This window comes from Petaurus breviceps, unplaced genomic scaffold (genome assembly GCF_028583685.1).
Source record: "Petaurus breviceps papuanus isolate PSGF00001 unplaced genomic scaffold, PetGlider_PUasm1.0 90895, whole genome shotgun sequence".
NCBI classification, from domain to species: domain Eukaryota; kingdom Metazoa; phylum Chordata; class Mammalia; order Diprotodontia; family Petauridae; genus Petaurus; species Petaurus breviceps.
Genome location: NW_027187372.1, coordinates 11,930,310 through 11,951,128, shown reverse-complemented (window position 1 = coordinate 11,951,128; position 20,819 = coordinate 11,930,310). Strand labels below are relative to the sequence as shown.

At 35.6% G+C, this 20,819-nt stretch overlaps 1 protein-coding gene across 3 annotated transcripts in view; it reads left to right on the top strand.

The window, feature by feature from the left end:
- BRINP3 (BMP/retinoic acid inducible neural specific 3) overlaps window positions 1-8,908 on the top strand; it is a 515,429-nt gene extending 506,521 nt beyond the window's left edge. For all 3 annotated transcript variants that reach the window (XM_069074446.1, XM_069074444.1, XM_069074445.1), the window contains exon 8: window positions 5,468-8,908. In XM_069074446.1, coding sequence (XP_068930547.1) covers window positions 5,468-6,584 — 1,117 coding nt within the window. In that variant the 3' untranslated portion in view covers window positions 6,585-8,908. The remainder of the gene's footprint in view (window positions 1-5,467) is intronic.
- The last annotated feature ends 11,911 nt before the right edge of the window (window positions 8,909-20,819 follow it).

The following is a 20,819-nucleotide window of genomic DNA, read 5'->3' as shown; positions in this document are numbered from 1 at the left end:
TCCTCTCTAGGCTACACTCCAGGCTTTTCAAAACCATGTCCCTGGTATAGATAGCTCTGCCCTCTTTTCCCCCATTAGAATAGAAACTTCTTGAGGACTGAGACTTTATTTTCTTTTCTGCTCATATTACTTTACTACTGCTTAAATATACTTGGTTCTTTTGACCTGTCTTTTTAAGAGAAGATATCTAGTTTTATCTTCCTAGTTGTATTTCTGGATATTATTGGTTTATCAATATCATTTTAAAAATATGGTACCCAGGGGTGGCTAGGTGGCACAGTGAGTAAAGTGCCAGCCCCAGTGTCAGGAGGACCCAAGTTTGGTTCCGGCCTGTAGCAGCAAGCACCCCAAGCGCGTCCTCAGGGTTTGCTGCCCATACAGGTTCTTGGATCTGCTTTGTTAAAGGAAAGCAACTCAAAATGGGTTAACAAGCTTACTTTAATCAGTCAGACATATATCGTTTACCTTGTTCAGGGGAAAAAGGACAGCACCCCAAACTTCAAAATATACAGACAGAATTATCAAGACATTAACAGATCAAGTAGACAGCTTTCCAAACTGTCCAACCATTACATCCATACCCAGTCAACATCTAGATTTCCACATCTGGGTTTTTCAAAGCCGGGGGACTCTCAACAACGGCTTCCCAGAATTCAGATCAAATCACAGAACACTTTTCAAAGTGAGTCCCAAAACAAAGCTACACATCAGGGCTTATATAGCCTTCTCCTGGCTCAGAGAATGTAACAACCTTATTGACTCACTGGCCAATCAAGAAGTATCTACTGAAAAACAAGCCTCCCTCCCCAGGCTTCAGGTGCATTTTAGCCTAGGGGCAGGGAAGATCTTCCAAATTTGCATTCCCATTACAGGGCCTCAGACACTTAAAACCCATACAAAAATACTAGCTGTGTAACCTTGGGCAAGTTACTTAACCCCAGTTGCCCTCTGAAAGGCAAAAAAAAAAAAAAAAAAATATATATATATATATATATATATATATATATATATATATAGTACCTAGAAGTTACCATAGTAATTCAGATTTGGTCTTTGGGGTTGTGGGGGTGGTGAAAGGGGACATAGACAACTATTATCACCCTTATTCTGGGCACTGAATGCAGCCCAAGATGATGGGGCTTTATTTTTTTTTTGATGGGGAGAGACTGCTGTGTCACAGTATTGATCCCTCCTAAACTTATGCTTTGCTATAACACCTACATCTTTTTTATATACAGTTTTATGTCAAATTACTACATTCGACTAAGGCAAATGATTTTGAAACCCAAAATTAATTCTTGAAAAATTCCATGTTATTATATTTAGGCTATCATTTTAAACACAATATTTTGAATGCTGACTGTTACCTATTGTTAGCTGTCCTTCACAGATTTGTATTGTCTCCAAACATGGTACACCTTCATCCAAATCGCTGATAAATATTTCAAATCCCAGATCTTCTAAATTCTACTTACATTACCTTGAAAAGTTTTCTGCCTCTCAGATGGGTCCTAATCAGGTAGTATAGCTAGAACATCATGCTTGTTCTAATTTCTTCAGTGAATGTAGGTCTAACTAGTTTAATAATTTATAGATGATACCAACTTTCCTTGGCCTATCTAAAATGCATTCTTGCATCCCTCCAGTTTTCTCCAAGTTATATATCAAATCTAAAATGCAGTGGGGTAATTTTGACCCTTACACTGACATTGAAATATGAGAAAATGGTGTCTTAGGACTTAGAAAATCCCAGATCAATCACAAATACACCATTGAAGTTCTAAAAATGTACCAGAAGGAACAATGATAAAGAAAATCAAAGAGAAGACTATAGTTTCCTCTCTCTAGTCCAGGACTATACAAATAAGGTTGTAGAATCAATGACCAGAGCCAATGTAGGACAGCCCACAGTCTCCATCAAAAGCAAGAGTCAAAAAGAGACCTGTGCTCAGCATGGGAAGACCTATAGAACCCATCTGTGGCACAGAAAAGGCTAGACTAACATCTAGCCAGGATACACTCAGCCCAGCATCCACAAACTCAGATAGTGTGGACCCAAACCACAGAAGAAGATAAGGCCACACAATCCTGAAGAAGGAGAGTCTTACTCACTAGATTCAGGAATGATCAAAGCCTATCTACCCTATCAAGGAGTATAGAAGAGTATATCTAGAAGCTAAAGCTGGAGATGTGAGCAAACAGAATGAAAACAAAAATTGATTGAGAGAAGCCCAATAAGTAAACCTAGAATAAGAAAGTAACTCCATAACATTACAAATAGAACTCTAGAAAAACGAATATCTGGATATTGGGCTATAAGAGTACCTAGGAGAAATGAAACAAGAAATACAAAATGGAATAGGTAAGGAGGAAAAAAAATGCCAAGACAAATTTACCCCATTGTAGCAGTAAGCACCCTAGCATACCCAGGGTGGCTGCCAGCACAAGTTCTTAGATCTGCTTTTCTAAAGGAAAGCAACTCAAAATGGGTTAACAATCTTACTTTAATCAATCAAACATATATCATTTACCTAGTTCAGGGGAAGAGTCAGCACTCTGAATTTCAGAGAACACAAACAGAGGTTACAAGCATTAAGTTACAAGCAGACAGAGAGACAGATCAGCAGGCAGGTTTCCAACTGTCTGACCATTACATCCATATCTAATCAGGTATCAGAGAGGGAAGTACCAACATCTGGGTTTTCAAAGCAGGGACAGGCTCAATGACTACCCAGATTCTCTCCTGGTAAAATCATACAACTTTTCTCAAAGTGAGCCCCAAAACAGCCTCACATCAGGGTATATATAGCCTTCTCCTGTCTCAGAGAATTTCACATCCCTCTTGACCCACTGCCCAATCACAAAGTATAAAGGTGTGGGCATTCCTGAAAACCCAGCTCCTCAGGATCCATGTGACCACATTCAGCCTAGTAGGGGGCAGAGTATATTTTCAAATCAGGGAAGGTTCTCAGATTCACATAAGCCTATCAAAGGACCTAGGGGCAGGGAAGATCTTAAATTCCCATTCTCACAACACCCATGCATTAGACTGTGTTAAACTTTACTCAAAAATTGAACTCTGTGAAAATCATATTGGGACAAACAAAAAATTATTCCACGAGAAAAGAAAAAAACGTAAGAAAAAAATTATTCTTTGACTATTTCCTTTAAGGATTTTCTTTTTCACCTGGTCAGAGATGAACTCAAGAAATAATTTCCATTCCAATTTTCCATTTGATTACTTTGAAGTAATCAAAGAGATTCCTGTTCTTTACACTAAAAGAGATTTCTGTTCTGGTATGGGTGGTTCTAGATAATCTCTAAGTCTCCTTCCAAATCTAGAGATTTTTGATTCTATGTATATAAACAAGACAAGGTGTCTCACAATTTACTAAGCCAGTGACTTTGGATTCACTACATTTACCTAGTGACCTAAACAGATGTAACTACTATATGATATATGGACAGTGTCCTAAAGTAAGTTGCTATGATTAGTCTTTTACAGTCTGTGACTTTGTATCATGAAAGATGATTCTGCTTCTGTTGAGCCAATTTTCTCTGTTATTTTCTGTATAATTTAGGGAAAATCTAGAGTTATATTCCTTTCTTATAATGATTTTAGGCATGAAGATGATTGAATATTTGGTGGAGGGATCAAGGATGCTGGGTTTATTCTTGAATTTCATACTTAATTTACTCATCTTCAAATTCTGCTTTAAAATATTCCTTGTACAAGGATCATATGATTAGTTATTAATGTATACAGTCTAAAATAAAAATGTGTTGATTAAAGGAATCTGGGGGTATGAAAACATACATATTATCAGTGCTTAATAATAATATTAGTTAACATTAGCATAGTGCTTACTATGTGCCAAGCGCTGGGCTAATAGTTTAAAGATGTGTAATGTCAACAGCCCAATAGTTGACTTTGATGTTCACAAATTGACATTTAAGTAGTAATGAAAGCATTCTCATAAATTTATTTCAATAGCTTTCTAAATGAATTGTGTTTTTAAATTTCAATGTTGTTCCCGTAAAGAATTAAACCGAGCTTGCACTGGGGAAAACCTGATTACATTGCTCATCAAACTCTAGAGAATAGCATATTTGGAAATATTGTAATTAATCTTATGCTCAGAGACCTGAATAGGATCTTCATTTTAAAATACTAGGGAAAATAAATAATTTTTATCTCATTGCTTCTTTATTTCTTAGCTAGGTATCATGAGTAACTTGATTTTTAAAATATGTATCTGAAAAAATAATGTTCAAAACTCAAATCAAACACATTGAGTATTCCCTTGAGCCTTCTAAATATTATCTCTAGATTTTGTCTACCCTTCCACTAATAGACATCTGAAAGAGAAATTATTATTTATAAGGCCCTCAAAGAACCAAATGTATTTAATAAAAGTGTACTATCTCAGGTGATAATTCATTTCTTATTTTTAAGGTGGGTAAGTCAGCAAGATTTAAATAAATTAATTTTAAATGTATATTATGCATGGGTGTACGTATTTCTCCTTTCCCTTCTGTTTATAATTTTTACTTTCTATTCACAATTGCTCCTACCTCCTGATTCTGAGTTTGAATGAGTGAAAAGTAAGCATTTATGTATATGCCTTAAGTCTACTGCAGGTGCTTTGTTTGATATTAAAAAAAAAACAACAACTATATTTCTATCTCAGGTATGTGTTTTACAGTAATTCTTTGATTTTTTTATTGGCATAATCATTTTAAATATCAGATTGCAGTCTAACTGGTTATGCTATAATACTAGGAGGTGATTTCTGGTATTTCTTTAAAAGTGGATGTTTTCAGAAAAAAATTCTACTTCAGGCTCAACTCAAATACACCTATCCTCATGTAGTGTTATATGGATTATAAAATCTTTCCAATGTGAGCTACATATATCTTTTTTCTGGATTTTTTTAAAACCTCTATGAAAAGTTTATAATTATTAGCTTAAATAACTAAAGATGTTTAGCTTTTTCTTGGACCCATAAGACAGAAAAAGGACCAATGGGCAGAAATTTTATGGCAATACATTTTATTTTAGTATAAGGAGGAATGCCCAAACAATTTGAGCTCTTTTTATAGTAGAATAGAAAATCATAAGTCAGTGAGTTCTCCATCCCTGGAGGTCTTCTAGATAACTTTAGCTTTAAAAAAAGAGTGCTGGATTTAGAATCAAAGGAACTACATCCTAGTTATGGTTCTTGTCTCTTACTACCTGTGACCTTGGATAAGTTATTTAATCTGTCTAGACCTCATTTTTTTTAATCTGCCAGAAAAACAATACAAAACAATACAAAAGATAGTAGGATTGGACTAGATGACCTTTTGAAGTCTCATCCAGATCATACTATGCTGTAGAGTTGGTTTCTGTTTTAGGTATAAGTTGGACAATCTTATCTCTTTATAATTATGTTTTATTTGTGCTTTCATTTCGTTTTTTACCTAGATCTTCAACCTACTGGTTAACCCGTATCCAGTCATTTCTGTACTGCAATGAAAATGGCCTTCTGGGAAGCTTTTCTGAAGAAACTCACTCTTGTACTTGCCCCAATGACCAGGTCGCCTGCCATGGTTTCCTCCCCTGCATTGTGGGAGATGGTTCTTCATGCTTGACCTGTGCTCCTGATAATCGTACACGATGTGGAAATTGTAATATTGGATATATGCTGAGTCAAGGGCTTTGTAAACCAGAAGTGGCAGAATCCACAGAGCACTATATTGGTTTTGAGACTGACCTGCAGGACCTGGAAATGAAATATCTTTTGCAGAAAACCGACCGGAGGATTGAAGTCCATGCCATTTTCATCAGCAATGACATGCGCCTCAATAGCTGGTTTGATCCTTCCTGGCGCAAACGGATGCTCCTCACCTTAAAGAGCAACAAGTACAAAGCAAGCCTTGTCCACATGATTTTGGGGCTCTCTCTGCAGATTTGCTTAACTAAAAATAGCACCTTGGAGCCAGTTTTGGCTGTTTATGTCAATCCCTTTGGAGGCAGCCACTCTGAGAGTTGGTTTATGCCTGTGAATGAAAACAGCTTCCCAGACTGGGAGCGGACTAAGTTGGACTTACCACTTCAGTGTTATAACTGGACGCTAACTCTAGGCAACAAGTGGAAGACTTTTTTTGAAACAGTACATATCTACTTGAGGAGTCGCATCAAGTCAAATGGTCCAAATGGCAATGAAAGCATCTACTATGAACCACTGGAGTTTATTGACCCTTCTCGGAACCTGGGCTACATGAAAATCAACAACATTCAAGTATTTGGCTACAGCATGCACTTTGACCCTGAAGCAATTCGGGATTTGATCTTGCAGCTGGACTACCCCTATACTCAGGGATCCCAGGACTCAGCACTTTTGCAGTTGCTTGAGATAAGGGACCGTGTAAATAAACTCTCCCCACCTGGTCAGCGTCGTCTTGACCTTTTCTCTTGCTTGCTTCGTCATAGACTCAAGTTGTCGACTAGTGAGGTGGTGAGAATTCAATCTGCTTTGCAGGCCTTTAACTCCAAATTGCCAAACACAATGGATTACGACACAACCAAATTATGTAGTTAACCATAAATGTCAAGCACAACCCAAAACCTTGAAGGAGTTTTTACAGTGCTTTTGTGGAACAGTTTATGTTTGGAAGAGTAAATTTAAATTGTCTTTTCAATATCTGTCTTATATCAGTCAATACCGTTGGATGGCAATTTACACATGAACTTGCTGACAATGAATATATTATACCTGCAGTTTTGGTTTATGAATGAAATAAATACTGACACCAGTCTAGAAGACATTCTACTTTTTACAATAAATTTCATTTGTAATTTTATATGTTCCGTGGCAATGCTTTTGTGCATTACATCCTCTAGAGGGAACATAAAAGGATACCAATAAAATTTTGTAGCTGAACAGTTATTAAAAAGAAGTGCTGTGGGATTCTTTTTTTTTTTTTCCATGAAATGACTTCTATTTTGATATAACTTTGTTAGGGGCTGGGGAAAATACATAGGTTTTTTTGTTTGTTTGTTTGGTGGTGGTTGTTGTTTTTAATGGAAATACTGGAAAAATCCCTTGCTTGAAGCAAACTTAAATCCCTCTCTTGTAGTCCTTATGGAAAACGCAACCATTGGTAAAATGCTGCACTCATCAGTAATATTTCCATTGTTTATGGCATAAAGGTGGAGTTGTGTCTCTGTCATTCAGATTTCTAACCTCTTACTAGAGACATACTATCTCCAAATTAGTAAGTATAACATTTCTCAAATCAATACCACTCCTTGTTTTAAACATTGGACTCTTTCTTCTTCTTAAGCAACCACATATACAAAAAAGAAGAAAAAAACACATTATGATTATAAGCAGAGTATATAGGTAAAAAATTAATTTCTTTAGCAACTATCTTACTAATTTACTTTGTAACTTACAGAAATTACAAGTGAGCATTAACATGAGACATTTTAAATTTAATTCAAATGGTATTTAATGAGTACCTCCTGTTCAATCATTTTATTAACATCAATAAAATAATATAAGTAACATTCACATATTGTAATTTCCTAGCAAAACATCAATATTTAATTAAATAATGCCTGAGAAAATTTCAAAGGAGTAAATAAGAATATTTCCACCCCCTTTTGAACAACTATCATTGCTAAAAAAATTCAATAACTTTTGAACTTATGAATAACTGACCCTTTCATTATTACCTCACTGATTTTCACATAAATTCCTGATATAGAAAGTAAATAAATTACTCATGCATATAACTTGGAAGACATTATTTGGTAAATAATTAGGTACATATTTGTTAATTAACTTAAGTCTACAGTTATATAATAACATATTACTACATTTCTTTATGATGAATATTGTGATATGTTTTTCTTAGTCTGATCGTACCAGTATCATCATTACATTATAAATTAACCATAAGTAGTATATGGCTCAGCTCCTTTTCATAGGTCATAAACGGCACTCAGTACCAATCTGTCTTCTTTCATTGTTGGTCCAAATCAGATAGATTTGAGGAAAGAGAAAAAATATTCACAATGTGACTAATTAGTACTTATAAGAGAATACTTAAACTGCTTGCTTCTACTACTTCAAACTAAAAAGAAAAAAAAAATAAGGTGATAACTCCTGCTTTCTTGAATAAAGAGAAGATAATCCCCTCACTAATGGCCCCAAATGAAAAAGTGTTGAAATTTGCAAGCTGTGACCACGCAATGCTATATAACATCCTGATGATATTTTTTAAAAACACACACATATCAAATCAGCACATCTTTAATTATATTGCATAAAAAATACTGAATGCTGTCAGTTCCATTGCCTGATAAGAGGTGAAATCTATATAGAAGAGGTCTGAAAAATACTTTATGTGGATTATCTCTTTTGACCCCCATTAATGTTATGTAAATGCTTGTTAAGTTACTACAAGTATTCTCCTCCCTTTCACATGTGAGGAAACTGAAACTATGAGAAGCTAAAGGTGTTTTCTGTAGTCACAGAACTAAAAAATGGTAGAGCTATCCATGTCTTCCTGATTCTTGGTCTACCATTCTGCCTTTTCCCCAATATACTCTCAGTATATTGGTGCTGAATGAATGACATTATAGAGACACAATCTGAGATTTACAAGTTAAACTAGATCTCATTAAATATAAAGTTTTATGGAGAAAGAAGTGATCTCTTAAAATATTTCAATTCCAAAGTGGCTGAAACAATTAAAGTCATTGCACTTAACTACACCTATCTATTGAAAATTCATTCTTCCCTTCCCAAAACTATTCTTCAATAACTAAAGTTTCAATGTATTTTAAAAGAAACTCAATTAAATTTAGAGTTGTCTTAATGGGTTTATTTAACCTTCTTTCCTAAATTCCAATAAATGAATTTTTTAAAAATCCCTAAGAAATCCATTATGTGCCCAGTGCTATCCCCTAAGTGTTATAAAAATTTTAAGAAAAAAAGGAATGTCCTTGCCCTCAAGGAGTTTACAATCTATTTGGTTGGTGTTGTATTGAGGTTTGCTGTATATAAGATGTATTAATAATGTACTACTCACCATTATTATTGTTGGTATTAAAATCAATAAGAATCATTCCTTATTGGGTAGAAAGACTATGTGACTCCATTTGACATTAATCTCTGATAAACTAAAAATATCAACCAACAGCCTGCTTTTCTTCTGGTGATCAGAATCTAGAGAACAAAGCAGCATTCTCATCACTACCTTCAGCAGCTTTTTGTTTTTACAAATATAGTATTATAACAATAAATTCTTTTTTTTTTAAAGCAATCGGGGTTAAGCAACTTGCTCAAGGTTACACAACCAGTTATTTTTGTGTGGGTGCTGAGTATCTGAGGCCAGAACCAATCCCAGGTCTTATGACGCTGGGGGCCGACACTCTTACTCACTTCGCCACCTGGCCTCCCCTTATCATCATTATTTTTTTTTTTTTGCTTTTTTTTTGGAGGGCAGTTGGGGAGTAATTGTGTCAAGTGTCTAAGGCTGGATTTGAACTCAGGTCTTCCTGACTCCAGGGCCAGTGTTCTATTCACCGAGCCACCTAGCCACCCCAAAGCAATAAATTCTTAAAAGATAGAATCTCAAAAATACTCAAAGAAACTGTTTAAGACAACACAACGAACACGTTGGCCTACACTCCAAATAGCAGTGGTTAGCTTATTAGTTTTTTTTTTAACAAGTTTCCTAATATTGCCTCAGAGATCCACTGTTATATTAAAATAAAAGTACGATTCTTGGTCATCAAATCTGCAAGGAATATCCTTTATGCTCAGCTCATCTTTCTGTGTTCCAGCTTGTGTCAGCAGCTGCCATATCAAGAATCACAGACTGGTTTTCAGATACATGTTGCCTCAAATTATATAGATGACTCTCCCTAGCTACAAAAGTAATGATATAGCCTGGCCCTTCTCAGCTCTCAGTTCAAATTCAAGTTGAAGTTGACTGTAAGAGAAGCTTAATAACATAGTATAAGGAACACTGACTTAGAAACTGAACAACCAAGCTCTAATCCTTTAGTTTTATTAGGTATATGTATCTGGAAAAAATGACTGTTAACTTCTCAGAACTGAGGTTTCTTCATCTGCATACTTTCCAGAAATATTAAAGATGGAGAATGTATTTTTTAAAGCCATAACATTCTCTATACATATTGAATGTTGTTATTCATTAAAAAAAGAAGCTATATTTTTCTCCTTCCCTAATGCCATGATTATTTTTTCTTCCATTAAAAATAACTTAGGCAGAAACAAGGACCTTTTAGCTGGCCTCTTTTATATCCCTGCTCCTTTATTTCTTGGTATTCCTATTTAAATCATAGGGGAAGTTAATCACTAACTTCTATATTATCTTAAAAAAAATAAAAAATAGTGCCCACTTGTTTATCATGGCTTTTATACCATAATTAACCATAATTTTATTTACTAATTCAATTAAACATTCATTAAGTAGTTGTTACATGCCAGATACTGTGCTAGGTGCTAGAAGTTAACAGGCATATTTTGTATTATGCAAGGATTGACTGTTAATGTATACTTTCCCATTCATATAATCCCCCAGGCCCAGACTGGATTCTTTTTTTTTTTTTTAATTTATTTTGGGTCATATCTTTCTATACAGTACAAAATGAAGTAGAGATGCTGGGATCTGAATCATCACATGTGATTGTCCACACTAATCAAATTAATCAGATAATTGCCAGTGTGCTACTTCACTTTGTGCTCATCTAAGTGACAATGTGAAAAAGTATTAGTTACTTGTCGATGAAAGATCAAAATAGGATTTTTACCCTCACTTTTTCTCAGAGATGCAGTGAAATAAAAAACATTCAACCTGGATTTAAATGAGACTTCTTTTCATAGGCTACCCCAAATAGTCACTTATTATCTTTTAGCTTCAGTTTACTTTTCTGCAAAATGGGATAATATGAATAAACAAATAAATGGGATACTGTTTTTAAATCAGCCATCTAAATACCACTCCTTATGATGTGATATAATGCTTTAATTGCATTGTCTTTTTTACTGTCTTTAGTAGCAAGTAGAAATATGTTCTCAATTAAAATTAGAATCTGTTGATCTATAATAGAAGAGAAGTTAGTATTAGTGGGAGTTAGAGTAATATCTAGGTTTTTGTCAATAACTAATCACATGATCTTGAGCACTAATCAGTACCTTAATTTCCCTCAAAAGACATAGGACTATATAATCTCTAAGGTTTTTCCAGCTAGAATATTTTGTGATTTTATGAAATGTTACACAATGACCCTTATGTGAACTAGTTTTCAGATCTAGAAGGATATATTTTTCTCATACAACAGGATATACTGATTATATTCAACTCTGGGTAGAAAAATCAATATTTAATTAGTGACATGAGTTTTAGCTTTTTTTCTAAAACTAAATACCGTCACTGAATAACTTTCCAAGGACATTAATGATTAAAATATATGAGACAACTCAAACAATTTACACTGGTCACACTTGCACGTCTCAATGTCATCTTCCTACTGGCTTTTCTCACTTTCTTTCATTGGTTAGAGAATGAAGAATGATCTAGTCCTGCCTTTATAAAGTGTCTTCATAGTTTCTCCATAAGCAAAACTACTCATGAAACCCAGCTCAAGATGGACACAGACTATATTTTTCATTAATAGCTTGTATCCTGCCCTGAGCCATAGGCCAAGACAGAATTTTCAGGATGCCTCAGCTATTGGGTTCTTTTAGTTTGTTAGAAAATTATGCCACTAGGGACAAAAAAAAAAAAACTGACCAGATAACCAAAATAATTATTTTCTAATATGAGAATGACTTTATGGTCAGTAATTCACATGCTTTGTCTTTCTGGAGCAAAGCCGGCCAACGGTATCAACATGCCCTTTGGACAAGCTGATGCCACTGTGGTAATTATAATAATTGATTTTTGAAAAGAGAACACTGTCAAATTGACTCCTGGATTCTTAGTATGCACTACATTTACATACTAATTATCACACTCCATCAGAAATTAGAAAAATACAATTTCTATAGAAGATATTTTCAAACAAGAGAATATAAAGTAAATAAAAATACTTCAAATACTGAAGCTTTTTTTTAATTGTGTAAAGAACAAGATAAATTACAGTCTTCAGAAATTGTTTGCTGACCTCTATTTTCTATATGAATATGTTATCATGTGCAAAGAAAATTATTATCTTCATTTCTGCTCTAAGAAAACTCTGCGATTATTTGTCATATGTGACAACTTGAGGCCTTTGTTGTTGTTCAGTCGTTTCAGTCATATCTGATTCTTCATGACCCCATTTGGGGTTTTCTTGGCAAAGATACTAGAGTGGTTTACTATTTCCATCTCCAGCTAATTTTACAGAGGAGGAAACTGAGGCAAACAGGGTTAAGCAACCTGCCCAGGGTCACACAGCTAGTAAGTGTCCAAGGCCAGATTTACCTAAATTTATACTCTTTTCATACCATTAACTATAACATATGGCCAGAAAGCCAGAAAGTCCTCTGTGTAATCTTGCTTTTTTGTGTCTTTGGACAAACCTGTCACCCTTTCAGTGCTCAAGGCAATTCTCTAAGGCTATAAGTTCTAAAAAAAAAAAACAACCACATAAACTTGCATTGTTCAAGGCGGTTTTCTCACCCAGGAGTTCCCAAGGGTGGGTAACCTGAGGCCTTGAGGCCACATATGCCCCACTAGGTCCTCAATTATGGGCCTTTTGGATTCAGGTTCCCCACCCCTGCCCTATAACAATGAAATCAGAGTTATAATCCTGATCTTTTATGTTACTAGGGAATCCTAGTATCAGTGTCCAAACTGTAATTATTAATATCTATATTTTATTTTCTTATTATTATAGGTCATGACATATTATCTTTCTCTGAAGGATATCTTTCTGAGAAGAGTGATTTTCATTCTTGTCATTGTATTCTAACACCTTAGTAAATAATAGCTACTTAATAAACACTTTTTGAATTTATTTCCAAAATTGCAACTTTAACTTAAAAACTTTATATCCGCTAGTATACCATCTCTCACACCCCCATTTTTTTTTATAGAACTGGAGTTCTTAGAGGCAATCAACTTTCATGTCTCTTTCCTATTTAAGGATATACTATTGAAGAGGGTACCCACTAAGATGGTTAAGATTGCTCTGGAGACCAACACGCCAGGTCCTGCTGAAAAAATTCGACTTGAGTCTTCTCAGCCAAAGAATAGTAAAATTTATTAAAAGTTAACTTGCATTAGAGTAACTTACACAGAGTAAGTCTGTGCTAGGTCCTTCTCAGGCGCTCTGAGAATTCTATGGCATTCTATGGCTATGGCGCTCTCACTATTGTATGGCTCTCATACCCTTCTTTGGTGCTCTCACAAACATGAAAACAAGACAGGGTCTTATATACAGAAGGTTGTGGGAGGAATCCAGGGGTGGTCCAAAGGAGGAGTTTGGGGAGGGTCTTCAGGAGCAGTTAATGAGGTCAAGGAGTGATTAAGGGTGGGAAGTAGCTGGAGGCTACGGAGAATGGTGGGCTAGGCCAGTTCAAGGGTGGATGTTTTGATAAGTGGGAAGTCCAGTAACAGAGGGTGGGAAGTCTAGTAACAGACTTGCCTCATCAAATGGGATGATTTAATCAGTCGTCCAATGGAGGTTCCCAGAGCCTGTACCTCAATGACTCAAGGAGAGCTTGAGGGGGCTCCCAGAGCCCATACTTCAGCACTATTACTATCCAGTTTCTCTTTATATATTTACTTAAGTAGTACCTTTAAGCTTTTCTTTTTAGGAAACATTCAGATCATTAGATGAGACTTTTTAAAAAATCACTCTTATCTGCTATTCTTTGCCACATCGAGTAAATTTACCAAATTGTCCTTTCATTTTAATGGCCAATTGTACATTTTTTTTCTTCAAAAAATGTTTAGAACACTTTTCTAAGTATGCTGATCCATTTTCTAGATGATCTGGTTCTACCACTGCAGTTTCTCCTTTCTCGTTTTTTCACTTCACTATTTGTAGCATTTTCCCACTGTTCAAACAGGGGCAGAGAAAAGTAATCTCCTTCTATTACTTTTTGGTAATTTCTGTTAAAATATCTGGTGGGAATGGAAATTTTAAAAAAATCACTATCTAAAATGATAATTTCTACTTTCTCTGCTATTCCTTTCTCCCACATTAGGAATAACTGAGTTTTGACAGCAGTCAATAACTAACTATGTGTCACCAACAGAACCCCGCCCCCCAAAAAAACACCTTTTAAATTCCATAAAACCAGAATATCAGCACTGCCCTAAGAAAATAAAATTTATTAAAAACAATATTATAAATAACAATAATAATAATGATGACACCTAGTAGTTATACTAGACAAACAATAAATAATAATAATGATAACATCTAGTATTTATATAGTGGTTTAGAATTTGCAAAGCACTTTGCATGTATTATATCCTTTGGTTCTCAATGATCATGTGAGGTATGCCATTATTCTCCCCATTTTATAGATTAGGAAACAGACTGAAAGGGATATGACTTGTCCAGTGTCTTATAGCTAATAAATAACCAAAGGAAGAATTTGAAATTGGGTATTCTTAACTTGAAGTCCAGCATTTGACCCACTATGGAGTCTAGGTGCCTAGTTTGAGGACATCAGAACATCTTACAGAACAGAATCATTTGGGAAGATATACATTGGTAGATTCAATTCTTAAGACCTTAATTTTGCACAGCAAAATATATTGAATTAAATTCAACCAACATTCTTGAAGTTTCTGCTGTATCTAAGGCACTGTGCTGGTTGCTAGATATGCAGAAACATGAACGAAAATTTACTTCTTTGCCTTCAAGAATTTATCACTCTATAGAGTGTGAAGGTTGGGTGTAGAGGCATAGGTCATATAAAAATATGAGTGAAATACAAGGAGGGGAACGAAAGAGTTATCCAAAGTGCTTGACACAGGAGAGAACACTTTCTTCTGGGAGACCAGAGAAGACCTTAAGTAAGACATTTTCTCTGAGTTGAGACTAAAAAGAAGATAAGAATAATGAAAGGCTGAGATGAGAAGGAAGAGTATAGGGGGATAATCTCTTAATCCATAGAAGTAAAGCTGTTGAGTTCAGGGAACAACTAGCAAATCCAGTTTAGCAAGGACATAGAGTATACATAATCATGGGGCAGCAATGAGAAAAAAGACTAGGAAGGCACAAAGGAGTCAGATTGTAGAGGTTCTTAAATGTCACAATGAGGAGTTGAAATTTTATTCTGGAGGTCATAAGAAGTCACTGAAGGTTTAGGCTAAGAGAATGACATGATCACTCTCATACCTTGGGAAGTTGATTTTGGTTGCTTCATAAAAAGTAGATTAGAGAAGGGAGAGATAAGAGTCAGAGACACTAATCGAGGAAGATATTATAATAGTCTAGTTAAATAATGAGTATCTGGCCTTAGAGGATAGCAAAGTGAATTGAAAGGATTTGGATTTGTGAATCATAATGTAGGTTGAATTGATAGATCTTTGCAAATTATTGGATACACAGAGTAGAGGAAAAGAAACATTTAAATATGGTTCGGATGGGGTACAGGCTCTGGGAAACCCCTTGAACTCTGATTGAATCTTCCCACTTGATGAGGCATTTGCCTGAGGCCATAAGCCTTTCATTATTGCTAGGCCCAAATCTTTGTTACTCTTAACCTAGTCTAGCTCTCCATTGTCCAACTATTTCCCACCCTTTATCCTATCAAAATAACTATACCCAAATCTGTTACTCTTAAACTAGCCTAGGCCTTCATTGTCTGTCATCTCCAGGTAGGCTTCAGCTATTTTCCACCCTTAATCTCATTACTTTATTACTAATCTCATTACATAGAGTCTGACTTTAGTCCCCTCAAGATGAACCTTAGACTCCTCCTCAAGACTCTCCTCCTCTAGACCACCCCTGAATCTTCCCACAATCTTTCTATATATAAGATCAATCTTGCCTCCATGAAGGGGCTGAGAATTCAATCTAGCTCAGATTTACTCTGTGTCAGATTATTCTGCTTAGTGGTCACAGCCACTCAAGGTTCTACCCATTATGGCAAATCTTTAATAAACTTTTCTGTACTTTGGCCGAGAGAAGAATCGAGTCACATTCATCCAGCAGGACCTGGTGTGTTGGTATTTTGGGGTCTTGAGTACCCCTAAACCCTAAACCTCAACAGTTCTGAGGTTTCTAACCTGATGGGAGTTGGTAGATAATTATGTCATTAACAGAAATAGGAAAGTGTGGGGCAGCCAGGTGGCATAATGAGTAAGAGCACCGGCCCAGCCCCAGAGTCAGGATGACATGAGCAGGGCTCCAATACTTAGCACCACACCCAGAAATAATCGGCCATGTAACCTTGAGCAAGTTACTTAACCCCAATTGCTTTAAAAAAAAAAAAAAAGAAATAGGGAAGTGTGGAGGGGAGATTTAAAAAAATTCAGCGTGGGATATGTTGAGTAGACATTAATGGAACATATGTCTACAAGATATGTTAGGATTAAATTAAATACATGTGTAGAGTATGGCACACTTGAGAGCATTCCTATTGCGCTTGTCCTGAATGGAAAGTGAAAAGTCAATGGCGATGGTCTACCAGGTGCGCATACAAAAGTGTACAGCAAACAAAAGGCCATGCTTTATGAATCACTATGGGATGGTTTTGGAGATTTGGGAATTGCATAAACATGATCATTGAACCCATAGAAACTGATAAGATCATTGTGAGAGAAGAGGGCCCCCAAAAAATAACCTTGGAAAATTCACACTGAAGTAGAAGGAAATGAATGATGATGCAGCCAAAGGAGACAGAGAAAGAATAGTGAGATCTGTTATGAAGAAAGACAAAACGGATAAGTGACATGGAGCAGATGAGTGGGGCAATCAAAAAGAGTCAGGAAACTTCAAATATATCTTCCTGGAAGTAACATTTCTCAAAGTGTTCTTAAAGTATTTCCCCTTTACTATCACTTTACTATATTATGGTGCTTCTTAAATGAGTAATTGTTTCCAACACAAACAAAATTAAATTAGTTCCAAAAATATTTATTAATCCCCTACTATGTTCAATGACATTGTACAAATGTTGAGGAATTCAAGGATGAATTAGATACCTTGCTCTTAAGAAATTTACACTTTTCTAGAGGAAAGAAGACATAGCATATACAAACAATCATATTAAAGATAGCATTAAGTGCCTGTCTTGACTGACCCTACTGAGACATAGGGTAGTTGCTCCCCCTTCTTTTCGGCCCCTGTGAGAAGGGTGATTGGGGAATGCTGTAGGAGTTTGTCCTCCCATGATCAGCAATCCTCTTCTGAGAAACCAGACTAGAATGAAGTAAGATTATTAACCCCTTTTTAGTGTCTTTCCTGTCTGACCAGATCAAGAGTGAACCTGTGCTAGCAGCCCTCCTGTGTATGCTGTGTTTATTGGTCTTACAAGCACTTATTTCATGCTTAGCAATTAGCAAGAGTTTCAGCTGTGCCCTTATTGTCATACTGAGTCATACAAGGAATTAATGAAATTTACAAATAATGTGACCTCTGCCTTTTACGGTTACCTGAAGATTATTAACAAAAGGCTATTTAGCTCATAGTTATTTTTTTTCCTCAAAATAAAATTGTGTCCCATTTTCCATTTTATGACAGTCATAATTCTTAGGCACTAGTATTTACTTATTATATGATACTAAGATTCAGGATATGAGTATGCAATCATCTTTTTGTCAGAATTGTCATGGAACTATTCCATCTTCTTTATTTCTGGGGTAAAGATGAGCTTCAGCTAAAAGACAGCTTGGGTTTGAGCTGCCAAGTCTTTCCAGAGTCCTTCCTTAGCATCACTTTGAAAAAAAATAATCACATCAGCACTTCAGTGACTAGGAATGACAATATATTCATAGCAACCCCACAGTTATCTGAGGACTAATTCTGCAGTACCAATTACATTCTCTTTGTTGTTCTTTAGAGTCCTTTAATAGGGTAAGGCTCAGTTTAGAAAAAAGAAGTCTATTTGATTAAGTCATTATCATGCTGTCTTAATTTCCTGAAATTACCCCATATATATGTGTATGTAGGCATATATGTATATACATATATATGCATTTTCAAAATGTTTCATCTTTAGAGAAAAAGAGGAGAAAAGTTTTTGGATGCTTAAATTTCCTCACACAAGGTCAAGTATGACATAGCAAACTGTAAGCTTGATAACCAGACTATTCAGGGAACTGGGGGATGTTTCTGTTTAACTGTAAGTCAATTAGAAAATTCTTATTATTCTAAAATTTTAGTGTTGGATATTTTCCTAAAATGTATTAGCCTGCTTTCCTTACTTTATTAAGTATTCTATACTTCATGAAAATTTTTTTCATTAAAAGTGGTGTTTCAGTTACATTTTGTGAAGGTTTTCAGGCAATCTCATGACTACTCAGTGGTAGACTATGTACCAGGGTCACATTAATAATTAATAAAATGGTTGTTGAAAGCCTCCCTGTACATAGCTCTTTATTCATAGTTAAATGCCTGACCATTAAGCTGTTTGCAAGTTCTTGCATAGGCCTGAGCTCATCTGTCCAAAGCCTGGACACCATCTATGGTATGACAAATAATTATCCTCACATACATACACAGAAACACACACACAGGCATACCATGGATATCTTATGAACACTGTCTGAAGAGAAGGAAAAAGACTTCACAGAATGTGGAATAATAACATAGACATTAAATAAGAAAGGGAAGCCAAAAATCAGAAGTGAGGATGGAGAACATTCCAGGGATTGGCTGACAGCGATTTAAAATGGTAAGAGTCGGGAAATGTGTCCTATTAAAAGAACAGAAATAAGATTCATGTTGTTATATGGAAGAGTAAACTGAAAGGAGTTAAGTATAAGATGACTAGAAAAGAAGTAACATAGCAGGTGGCAAAGTGCTTTAAAAGTCAGACAAAGGATTTTATATTTTATCTTAGAGGTGATTAGGAACCAATGGTGTTTATTGATTGAGGAGAAGGGGTAAATGGACAGATCTGGGCTTTAGGAAGATTACTATGGAAACTAAGTGGAGAATGGACTGGCATTAGAAGAGACTTGAGGTAGGCGAATCAACAGGTATTTGTAATATTCCAGAAGTGGGGTGATGAGGGTCTACATAGAAGGTAGAAAGGACAAGATTTGACATTAGTTGTAATATATGGTGTAAATTCAAGGAAGAGTCAAAGGTAATAGAGAGAACTGTGAGCCTGGGTGACTGTGAATATGTAGTTCTCTTGATAGTAAGAGGAAAGTTTAGAAGATGGGAGGATTTGGAGGACTGAGTATTTACCTGCTTGGAGTTCTATGAAGCTAAAAGAGAATGCTCACTCTCCATCTTAAGCAATTTGAAAACTGGTGTTTCTGAAACCCCTCTTTATCTAAGAAAAGAGTTACAGGTCCCTATATATTCTTTGTGAGAAATAATAAGAGGTCATGGGTTTCAGAAGAAAGCAAAAAGGAACTTTCCTCAAAAAGAGTTGCTTTTTCACATAGTGAAGTATATTCAGGCCATAGCCGTATTCTGATTCATTTTACTGTTCTAGAGGTAGCTTGTAGAGAAACCCTATAAACAGTCTTAAAGTTCTCTCATGGGCCAGATCTCCATTAGCAGAGTAACAATTTGAGAGAATTATCAGAAACATTTAGGGCAGAAGGCTAGGTAATTCTAGAAAAATTAGACTTTAGTGCCTGAGTTATGCTAATCATTCCTACGATTCACCAATTTCCTTTTTCAGTAGAGACTTAGCCTTTGAAAGCTATTTACCCTTATCACCAACCCCCAAATCTCCACTGGAAGTTGCTAAGTAAACCAGCAAAAATAGCCTGTTTAGACTAGAGTACCAAGAAGAATGCATTTGTTTGGAAGCTCAAACTAAACTTTTAATCACAGAATACAATGGCCCTTTTCCATTCACAAAATGAGTGTTCTTATTTTGTGAAATTCTGCAGTGCACAATCATTTCCTCATTCTCATACAGGACTGTTTCAGCATTAACGCTGAATGTGTTGGCAGGAGATCCCGAACAGGGCAGGATGCATTTGGCCTGAGCAACAAAATAGCTTCAGCTGAATTTGCCATTATGAAAATAATAACTATACTCCTGGTGCCATAGAATGCAACCATCTAAAAAACATTATGGTGAATTTTTTGAAGACAGCTGTCATGATAGCCCTCTTTCCCACCCCATTTTTTTAATTCTTTCAATCAATTTTCATATATTATGGATTCCAGGCCTGTCAAAATCCAGGCTTCCTACTACTTGATACTCTCCAATTCACTACTATTATTCTTAAAGTGTGATGCTGAGAATGGAATAATCCATGTATGATCTGCATAGCAGAAAGTAAAATTGATAGTTCTTTTGATCTAGGTTTTGAACTTTGGATGATTAAATCTAAGTATACAACTCTGGAACCCAAAGTATCCTCATTAGTAATAATAAAAATAATAAGTTAGTATTTATATAGTGCCTACTATATGCCAAGCAATGTGCAAAAGCACATTAAAAATATTATCGTATTTGATCCTTGAAAGGACCATGCAAGGAACTATTATAATCCCAATTTTACACATGAGGAAACTGAGGTAAACAGAGGTTACATGATTTATCCAGAGTCATACAACTATTAAGTATCTGAAGCTGATTTGAACACACGTCGTCTTGACATAAGGCACAGAGCTTTATCCACTGTGCCACCCAATTGCTTCACTGGTCAACATG